We start from the raw sequence: 11108 nt of genomic DNA, 5'->3' as shown, positions 1-11108 counted from the left end.
GGAGGGGTGCAGCGCCCCCAAAGGATCTGGCTTGATCCTCTTGTAGATAAATAAAGTAAAAAGCGGGCAGCACTCCATGGTTCAAAATTTCAAAATAAAAGGTGAACTTTATTGAACAAGTGGCGACGTTTCGGTGTGGTGAAGGTGTTACACACCGAAACATCGCCACTTGTTCAATAAAGTTCACCTTTTATTTTGAAATTTTGAACCATGGAGTGCTGCCCGCTTTTTACTTTATTTAGATAGATAGATAGATAGATAGATAGATAGATATGAGATGGATAGATAGATAGATAGATATGAGATGGATAGATAGATAGATAGATATGAGATAGATAGATAGATAGATAGATAGATAGATATGAGATAGATAGATATGAGATAGATAGATAGATAGATAGATAGATAGATATGAGATAGATAGATAGATAGATATGAGATAGATATGAGATAGATATGAGATAGATATGAGATAGATATGAGATAGATATGAGATAGATATGAGATAGATAGATAGATAGATAGATAGATATGAGATAGATAGATAGATAGATAGATAGATATGAGATAGATAGATAGATAGATAGATAGATAGATAGATAGATAGATATGAGATAGATAGATAGATAGATATCAGATAGATAGATAGATATGAGATAGATATGAGATAGATAGATATGAATTGATGGATGGACATGGTCTTGGTCGTGTTGGATTCATTTATCTTTACAAGTAATTGACCAGTTTTTTCTTATCTGTAATTCCTGTTCCTTCCTCTTTGTAGGTCGCCCAGTTACCCCCCTCCTGGATGTGGGAAAAGCAAAGTAAAACTAAAGTCTGAACAAGATGGGATCTCTAAGACTCACAAGCTGCTGAGGAGGACTTGTTCTAGCACAGTCAAAGCTGAAGACATGTGTAACGCAAAATCTCACAGGAACTTTGGCCGGTCCTTATCAAGTGACCCCAGGGCCGAACAACCCATGGGCTTAAAACCACACAAACTTTTGAGTCGTCAGTGCTCCAACACCTTAAAACAGGAGGAATGCCTCTCACTGAAGCAACATAAACTCTTAACCCGTTCTTGTTCTGGAGACCCCAGATGTGAGCACAACAGCACCTTGAAGCCCCATAAACTCCTAAGCAGGTCTTACTCTAGTAATCTTCGTATGGAAGAATTAGATGGGCTTAAGAACCACAAACTTCTCAGCAAGTCTTATTCCAGTGCCCCCAAATCATCAAAAATGGACCTTTTGAAAGAACCTATCGCGGAGGGCAGGCGGCTCTCTCTTACCTCAGGGCTGATTGGTATATTAACGCCAGCTGCATCTTCACAACCTGCTGTGCGTACATCGATATCACTGAGGAAATGCTACTTGTCTTTACTTGTAGGCCTATGTTCTCATCCTTCCTTCTCTTCTTTGAGCTAATCTTAAAGGGGTATTCTAGTCTTTTTTTAATACTAAATGTTTAATTGGTGGAGATGCAACCACTGGCCTCCCCACCCAGCACAATAATTGGAGTACTCGAGTTGAGTGACAAGTTGAGCATACACACTGCCACCTTCAATCTCTATGGAGGCCAGATCTCAATCAGGAGTGAATGGAGCACCTGAGCATGCTCAATCTGTCACTGCATTCATACTAGGGTACAGAGAACCCCTGTCCTTGTAACTAATCAGTGACCCAGATAGATCTCTAATATTACAGAATACCCCTTTAAACCGCTTAAAAATGTATGTATTTTATCCTAAAATCGATAACTACTGTAGGTTACAAATCCTGTCTGGAATATTCACCCCCGGGACCTACCTCCACCACTTTATAGTGAAGGGGATTATTATTTTTATATGTGTTTGCCTATTAGAATTTTATGCTTTTTTTACTACCTACAAAAAAATCAAATGGTCACAAAATGTTATAAAATTTTGCACATATTAATAGTTCAAGTGAAAAGAACAAAAAAAGTTGAAAAATATTTTATCAGAGAAAAGTTTCCACTTCCTTCCCTCCTTCTTTCCTAATTTGGTTTTCACTGTGACATCTCAGCTGAATTCTGTCTTGCTAACAAAAAGACTGAAGCTCAATGAGATGTTGGATCTCCGGGTCCCCGCAGCGTAGTGAGGACTGCAGACTATAGAGATAAGAGCATAGTAGCCAGAATCAGTGTTATACCCCATGTACAAGCACTGGACTACTGATTTATGCAAAGTTACTTGAAAAATATTCAAATTACTACCTAGAAGTTAATTATGTGGTCCCGAAAATTAGCTGTAATTATACATAGGTACGTATATTATTTTACTTACCTCCTGCGGGTTGTCCGACGGCCACGCCCCCAATTTCTGTCGCGTGAAAACCGGCGCCGATGTGCCACAATGCGATCGCGTGCTCCAAAAACCCGGGGCAATTCGGTGCAAAACGGAGATATTCGGGAAACCTGACGAAAGTGCGACGTTCGGACCCTTAGTAAATGAGCTCCAATGTATTCATGCTGTGTCTCCCGGCCCATCCCTCTATGTCTCTGTTGCTGAGAGTAGCCGCCAAAAGGGTCCAAGGCCCTGCGCTGCTGAGGAACATAGACACTGATCAGGGACATAGAGGGCCCATTATAACATGTTGGCCCTGTAGCAGCCGTTATGGCAGCTCCAACGGTAGTCACGCCACGGATAGGTGGTTTGGGGGGTAGCCCGGGCTACCCACCAAATTTTATACTCAAAATGACCAACGCCCATAAAATCCTTGTACTTTGTTCCTGCTCCCAATGAACATGTACACAAGAGCCATTTCAGGACCTTTGAAGGTCCTCCAATAGCTTTGAACCTGTAGATTGAAAGCAGTGAGAAGGGACACATCTTCCATTCCACAAGAAGCTGATTCTAGTACCATATGTAGGAAGTGATTCCAGACTTGTAGGGGCTATAATATTCATACAGCCCAGAGCCCATGGCAGTCTTATCCGCCTCTGGCTAGGACCACCTTTTTGACTTCCAAAAGGTAATTTGCATCTAGCATGTGTTGTGTTAAATGTTGTAAAAAAAAAGATTTTTATAAAGGCAAACATTGGGGGGGGGGGGGGGGGATTTATCAAAATTCCCTAAAAGTAAGACTAGACAGTTTTATACTACACCTGCTTTATCGCTTTATCTGGTACTGGACTATAAACCTAGCGTAGCATAGGACTGGTCAGTCTAATATAGTACTTATTAAATCTGTTTCATTTGCACACTTATTGGTGCACGTCCCATTCCCGGTGTAGCCACTTTTGTAGTATCAGCCAAAAAAAGTGTCTAAAATTCTGTTGTAAACAGATTGATAAATCTGCCCCATCGTCCCCTGTCCTATTAACGGTGGTGAAGGTGCAAACCCCTTTTAATTTCCCTTTAACTTGTTAGTGGTCAGAGCTCTACTTTCATGATGCGGAGCTCCGAGTCCCTTGCACTGATTTAGATGTATAAAAAAATACAAACATTGTAGCCAAAATAACTCAGTTTATAGCAGTATAAAGTATCATTAAGGGGCTTGTCAGATAAATTCTTTTAGTTTATAAAAACAGAAAAATCATTTATTGAATTGGAAAAATGCTCTTGGATCTATATATATTGCTGTTGCATACTTGTTATGCAGCGCCCCCTGGTGTAAATTTAATACTATCTTAAAATGTCCATCAAATGTGTCTGATGCTGGTGGTCACACATGCTCGATTCTATTACCCAGCTCCTCTAGTACAGAGGCGACAAAGTGATTCCTGGGAGTCTAAAGTTCAGCCAAGGTGAATCCGTATCCATGTTTTTACTGGTACTGGGCTCATTAGATGGACATTGCTGTAGTGCTTCACCAAGAGGCACCAAAACAAGTATCTAGCACAATATCTAAACAGGAGTATATAAAAATGATTCCATATAAAGAATTGTTATGTTTTGCATAACCTTACAGAGTACATCAATATTTATCCTTATGGCAATCCCTTTAATAAGTTACCAGTGGCAGATTTAGGACCTTAAAGGGGATCTACTATCAAAATCCAGCATGGTAAAGCAGGGACACTTACTTATAGGCAAGGTGACTTTGGCAATATACTTATATTTTGCATGGCCTCTTTCATTGTAAAAGCACTTTTAAAATTATGCTATGAGCCAGAAGGGCTCTAGGGGGCATTTCCAAAGCCCCTCTGTGCTATACCTCCACTGGCCGTTACACTGTCTCCCCCTCTGCTCACCCAGCACTTTCCTTCTTCTTGATGTAATCTCAGGGCAGCAGAGGTTCAGCAAACAGTGGGAGGGGGAGGTGCTCCTGCACAGTGTAACAGTCTATGAATCTATAGCATGGATGGGCTGCGGTAACACCCCCCAAAACCCTTCTGTCTTATTAGAATCATTTTAATAGGTGATTTTAGAAGGAAAGAGGCCATGGATAACAGATACAGTATAAGAAGATTACTGCAGTCCCGGTGCCTGGATCTATAAGTAAGTGTCCTTGGTTTATCATGATGGATTTTGATGGTAGATTTCTTTTGATAAAAGATGAAGATTCATATAATGTTGAAGGCCAGAAAATGTGTGCATGTGGTTAATGTTAGTTGTTAGACTGAGCACAAAAAATGGCCAACAAATATCATCATCTCTGTCAGTGGGTTGTGTCTACTATTGCACCCTGGTTCCATTGAAGTCAATGGGGCTAAGCTGCCGTACCATGGGAAACCATTCCCATCCCAGAGAAAGCTGGGGCACTGTTTTTGGAAGACGACAATCATATTTCTCTAATTTGAGACAATCCATTTAACAGGCTTTGGTCTTTCACGTTCTTTTTCTACAAGACTTCTGTTATCTTAGAATTCTAAATGATTTTTTTAATAAATGGTAACAAAAGCAACATCCAGCAGCCAGCCAGATCCAGCCACGGGTCATAGGGGGTGTGTCCTGTCCTGCTGAGACGAGTCCAGTGACTCATCCCCACTGGCGCCCCCTGCACACTACACAGGCAAACTGCACATAGTACACATTGCACATTGGGGCTCATTTACTAAGGGACCGAACGCCACACTTTCGGCGGGTTTGCCGAATTTTTCTGCTTTGCGGCAAATTGCCCCGGGATTTTGGCGCACACGACCGTATTTGGCGCATCGCCGCTGGCTTGCACTCGACAGAAATCGGGGGGAGTGGGCGTCGGACAAACCGCAGAATTTAAAAAATGATTTGTGTTGCAAGATCAAGCACTCACATACACCGGGACGAAGCAGGCGAACTCCGGCAGACCTCAGCGCAGCAGCGGCACAGGAAGGGACTCAGACGCAAGGACTTAGTGAATCGTGCCGGACCTGAATCCACGTCGGACAACGCACCGCGGGATCGCGCCAGGACCGGGTAAGTAAATCTGCCCCATTATGTACAATGTGCGGCATAATGGGGCAGATTTACTTACCCAGTCCTGTTGTGATCCCCGAGGTGCGTTCTCCGACGAGGATGAAGTCTGGCGCGATTCTTCAAGATCGTGCGTCCATATTCCGCATCTGTTGCTTCTCCGCTGAGGTCCGCCAGAGTTCACCTCTTCCTGGTGTATGTCAGTGCATTGTCTTGCGACACAATTTGAATTGCAAATCCTGAGCTTAGTCCGAATCAGTCGGGTTGTCACATGCAAGTCGGCGCGATTGCGCTAAATTCCGATTGCATGCGCCAAAAAACCCATTTAAATGCAGCGCAAATGAAAATAGTCGGGAAACCCGACGAAAATGCGCCGTGTGGACCCTTAGTAAATGAGCCCCAATATGTATATTATGATGCACATCCCCCATTCTTCAGTGTAAGATCGAATGACGGGGCCCCCTGACACTGCAGGTCCCATAGTGACTACAATGGCTGCTACCCCTGTAGTTATGCCCCTGGGTTGACTGTTGGCAGCCATCACATAGATATTCATAAGGCTACTATACAAGAATTTTTTAGGTAAACCTCCATCCAGGGTGTGGTGATGTTATACCCTAACTATTCCTTGGTCTACCATAGGGGCGCTGTTTTGCTTCATTTTTCCCTACTATTTAGTTGGGCTCTATGGGAACCTGTCACCAGCTGTATGTGTGAAAATGGGGTGACAGGTTCCCTGGATGTTCAGCATTATTGTTTTTTTAATTTGTTAATCTATGTTGAGAGCTTTGTAACTGTGCGGCCTCTTTTTCCACACCCAGGTTTTCATTAGTAGTAAAAAAAAAGTATTCTGAAAAAATATTAAAATCATTGAATGTTATTCATCTTTTCTTGTAGCCAAATAATGGTGCAAAAAGTGTTCCAGCGCGGGGGCATGGATTTCTTGTGCAGGTATGTTCAGCTATACTATGTTATGTTATACTATACAATAGATCATACTGTACATTTCACTTGTCCAATCACAGACCAATATACTGGATACAAGATAAGCCCCCATCCCTCGCTGTAATATTACACGTCAGTGTGAACTAGGTCTAAGAGTAAACGTTTACAGGTCACACAAATATAAGACTTTCCCTAATATTCTTCAAAGTTTATAGAGTAGCTGAAAGTAGATGACGCCTTATAACACTAGGCAATGCTGCTGCAGAACCTCTTTTTAAATTATTAGAGGAAGCTTCCTCTTTGCCAAAGGTTAGTTGAAATGAAATACTGATGACGTTCTGTAGCATCTAAGATTTATAAATATTCAATTTTTGGTTTATAGAATCGGTACAAATCTTCCATTTCTCAGGCACAGAAAAATATCCAAATATTTTATGATTTGCTACGGACAAATCTTTGATAATTACTGGATAGCTACTGCTCTTATTAATCCCACTTACTCATAGATCCAGGCACTGTGACTATGATAATCTTCTTATATTTGTTATATGTGGCCTCCTTCCTTATAACATCAACTTTCATAATTATGCTAATGAGACAGAAGGGCTCTGGGGGCATTACCAAAGCCCCTCCATGCTGTAGCTTTACTGGTTACTTGTGCAGGAGCAGTAGTGAATTATTATATAAGCGGTTTGGGCAGTAGCTCGGGGGCCCAAGTCTTCTAGGGTGCCCATAGTCACCCAAAACGCCCACCAAGCGCTGCTTACCCCTCCATCTCCATAGAGAAGCGAGCAGCCGGAGCCGTATCGCAGCAAGAAAAAAAAAGGATGTTTCCTATAGTTTTCTGTGCATGGTCATGGTGCAGTGAGACAACGTACCATGACCATGCACCATAGACATCCAGGGGGATCAATATAGTTTGCGGCTGGATATTGGTCCCCCATGTCCAGGACCTGCTTGAACTTTTTCATTCAGTCTTCCATAGTTTAAAAATATGTCCTTTATTGTAAGGCGGGGGCGAGTTTTGACACCGGGGGTCCCAACGACTGAGACCCCATTGATTATTAGAACAGGTAATATGGGGATGGTCTTATGGCCCCCGTCCTAGGACTCCAACCGTTGGGATCCCTAGTAATTAGACATATCTCCCAGTGTGTGGACAGGGGATGAGGGTTTTTAGCGGCTTTTTTGTAATTTGCTATAAACACCTTCTATTTCTTCTTTTTATTTCCTCCTCCTCTTTTTAGACAATAGAATTTGCTGAACAAAGAATCCCTGTGCTGAACGAGTACTGTGTGGTGTGTGATGAACCCCATGTATTCCAAAACGGACCAATGCTGAGGGTGAGTGCTCCCTAAGTCACATGTCAATGTTGTTTGATATTTAAAGGGGTTTTCCTATGAAGACCCTCACTGTATGGAGAGAACTCAACCTGTGACCCCTCTCCGTACAGCCTAAACCTACAAGAATGACAAGAGTTTAAGAAAATAATGTCCAGAATCGATAATGCACGAGAAATACACGTATTACGGCTCTTGAGCACGAATGTGCCGTATGGTGGCCCAATCTCACGAGCTGCACACAGAGCAGTGGACAGGATTCCCTGCAATATACAGAAATATAATGTAGAACGAACAGCTGCGCCGGAACTGTACTTTAAAAAAGTGGCAACATTTTTAACACCCATTTACAATATCACAGATTTTTGAACCCACCTCCCAAAAAGCACAAGAAAAACAATAACTACCTTATATACTCGAGTATAAGCCTAGTTTTTCAGCACAAAGATGTGCTGAAAAACCCAAACTCGGCTTATACTCGAGTCAAAAAAATAAATCAATCAAAACTTGCCTTTCTGGCGGCACCCGTAGATCTTCTGTGCGATCACTGGGGCAGGGGCTGGCTGGCTATATACACTGGGGCAGGGGCTGGCTGGCTACATACTGGAGAGGCTGTGACCAATGCATTTCCCACAATCGGCTTATACTCGAGTCAATAGGTTTTCCCAGTTTTTTTGTGGTAAAATTAGGGGCCTCGGCTTATACTTGGGTCGGCTTATACTCGAGTATATACGGTAATAACACAGGAAAAATTTACCTTCACCCAACAAATTGCACATTTGTCAGGTCACCGATGGCTCCTTCTCAGAAGGGACTTTATGGATTTTCGGGTAGTACACCCCACTCTACGTACTGTTATAATTGGGTCCCACCTCTTTTTGGGGCAGAACCCGGGAAGTAGAAATGAGTGAATGGGAGTCTCTTTGACCTTGGCTCTGATTATCTGCTCCGTATGATTTATTCTTCCCATGTTGTAGCCTTTGATTATGGGATGAAATCGGTTCTTCGCCTGATGATGATTAGTTAATTAGCGCCACGTCTGCTCCGCGCATCTTGGCGTTAGAATGTAAAAACATTCATTTATTTGTTGGCTTGTACACAGGTCTTTTGTTCCTATTGTCTCCTCGTTTGATGTAATTATGACTAAGGTCAGAAAGGATCATTGCGCTGCTGTATTAATTGGATGCTAAGCACAACATGAGATCGTAAATTTGGGACTTTCATGCCATGAATTATATGCAGCGCGGCGTCTCGGGTGATGTACGGAGTGTTCTAGAACAGCTGGAAAAAAAACTTTGCGGAACATCTTTTCTTAGGCGCCTGCTTTCTGCTGGAAATGTGGGAATAAGTTTATAGTGTACAAACCTTACAGAAATCAATAGTACGAATCAATAAAAGTAATATTTTAATATATAGTAAGAGGAAAGTTACTTGTCTCTTATTCTCTCTCGCAAACTTTATTTCTGAAATCTCTGCTGGATTCTGTCTTGCTTTCCACATAGATGGAATCTCACAGAGGTGTCAGATGACATAGAAGTCTATGGAGAGGGAGGAGCAGGAGTGAGTCACAGCAGCTAGATCTCCACCCCCAGCTCTGATAGAACTTATAGATGTTTTCTATAAATTCCATAGGAACCAACAGGGAAAACGGTAAAAACGAGTGCACTTACCCTGCTCCTGGTTCCAGCAGTGCAGTGGTCTTTGGTTTCTTAACACTATTGATTAGGCCGGATGTCTCAGGGGACCCAATACAGCCAAAAAGTGACCCTGGTGACATCACTTGCTCTATGTCCTGAAAAATCCCGGGGCTCCCGGGGTCACTCTGCGCCATGACCCTGTTTGCTCCTCTCTGAGAACTTCTGGGTGACACTTACTCATAGATCTAGGTACTGTGACTGTGGTCTCTTCTCATATGTGTTATACAACTTCTTCCTTCTAAAAGCAACTTTTAAAATATTGCTAATGAGTCAGGAGTTTTAAATAGCACTTTCCAAGAGCCCCACTGTCCTGGCTTCACAGGCTGTTACACTGCGCAGGAGCACTCCCCCCTCCCATTGTGAGAAGTAGTGAGGTAGCTAAGGGGGAGACAGTGTAACAGCCTGTGGAAAAGCATGGAAAAGCTCTAGTAATGCCCACCAGAGCCCCCCAGGATATTTAAGTTAAAAAAAATTCAGACACCCTTCAACAGCTGTTATACTTATGGAAGGTGTCCAACCACAATTTTGTAACGGATATTTCCTAATTTCACCCCTGTCAGTCACTTACAGCAAGCAGAGATCTAGCAAAAGACCAGGAACTGAAACAAAATGAATATGTTACCCAAAAAATTGTATTGGACCAGCAGGTTTAATAATAATGATAACGCACACATATTAGGCAGGGCTGCACAGAACTTGTCCAATGGGGTCACAATCTAATCAACCCACCAGTATGTTTTGGAGGAAACCGGAGGACCCCCACACAAACTCTTTGCAGATGTTGACCCTAGGACTTGAACCCAGGACCCCAGCACTGCAAGGCTTTAATGCTAACCACTAAGGCACGGTGGTTTCTGAGTTACAATACTGATTTCATTTCCTTCCACGATTCTGTGTTTTCTATCAGGAGCAGGAAAAAATAAATATAAAAAAATAAAATAAAAACAATGTCAAAATGGAGCAGCATCTAGTGCAATAAATGCAATAACAGCCCAGTTACTAATAATCACATAAACATCTAAATTAGCATTTTCTGTGGTCAGATAACCGCGTTTTTCCCTGTGTAGCAGAACGCGATTACTGTGACATAACATTTCCCTTTAAGATGCAAGGGATGATCCCCCTAATGCACAAAGCCGTGAATTGCGATTTTGTAATGAAATTAGGCGGCGCTCCCTGCGTCTCAGTGGAAGCAATGAAGCAGGGCCCATCGTGTGGCGCTGTACTGTACATCAACGGATTTGACATCTCATTTCACAAGTGCTGAGCAATGGAGAAGCGTTTCATGAATTAAAACATGAATAGAACCTGCAGGAGCGGCTTTAAATACCGCCACATGGGCCATTCGTCTTATTACACTGCCATCTGGTGGTCACACGCTGGAAGTGTACATCTGTTATGTTGGCTTTTCATCTCCGTGGTCTATATAAATCCATCTCATTTGTATGTATAACCAAGTTTTTATCGAATTGGATGCAAAATAAGATTAACTAATAAAAATGACATAAAAGCCCAAGTGTGTTATTAATAAAGTGATATTTCTCGTTTTTCTTCCATCGACAGCCTACTGTTTGTGAGCGAGAGCTTTGTGTATTCGCCTTCCAGACACTGGGCGTAATGAATGAAGCTGCAGATGAAATTGCAACCGGTGCTCAGGTATATGGAACAATCACATCCTGCATCACTTATACTGCACATCGGGAGTAAAGATACCTGATATTAGAGGATATGTTCTATGTAAGCTAGAAATGTAGGCTAGCATGTGTCTCA

At 42.3% G+C, this 11108-nt stretch overlaps 1 protein-coding gene across 2 annotated transcripts in view; it reads left to right on the top strand.

Moving 5' to 3' along the window:
• Positions 1–11108, top strand: part of PARP8 (poly(ADP-ribose) polymerase family member 8) — a 190821-nt gene that overhangs the window by 148325 nt on the left and 31388 nt on the right. Inside the window, exons 12-15 of one of the 2 annotated variants that reach the window (XM_072136327.1) lie at positions 785–1385; positions 6254–6307; positions 7549–7644; positions 10902–10994. In XM_072136327.1, the coding sequence (XP_071992428.1) occupies positions 785–1385; positions 6254–6307; positions 7549–7644; positions 10902–10994 (844 nt within the window). The remainder of the gene's footprint in view (positions 1–784; positions 1386–6253; positions 6308–7548; positions 7645–10901; positions 10995–11108) is intronic. The other variant, XM_072136336.1, reaches the window with a different exon arrangement.

The sequence above is a fragment of the Engystomops pustulosus genome, chromosome 1 (assembly GCF_040894005.1).
Source record: "Engystomops pustulosus chromosome 1, aEngPut4.maternal, whole genome shotgun sequence".
In the NCBI taxonomy this organism is placed as follows: domain Eukaryota; kingdom Metazoa; phylum Chordata; class Amphibia; order Anura; family Leptodactylidae; genus Engystomops; species Engystomops pustulosus.
The sequence above is the reverse complement of the archived record's forward strand: the minus strand, read 5'-3'. Positions and strand labels throughout refer to the sequence as shown.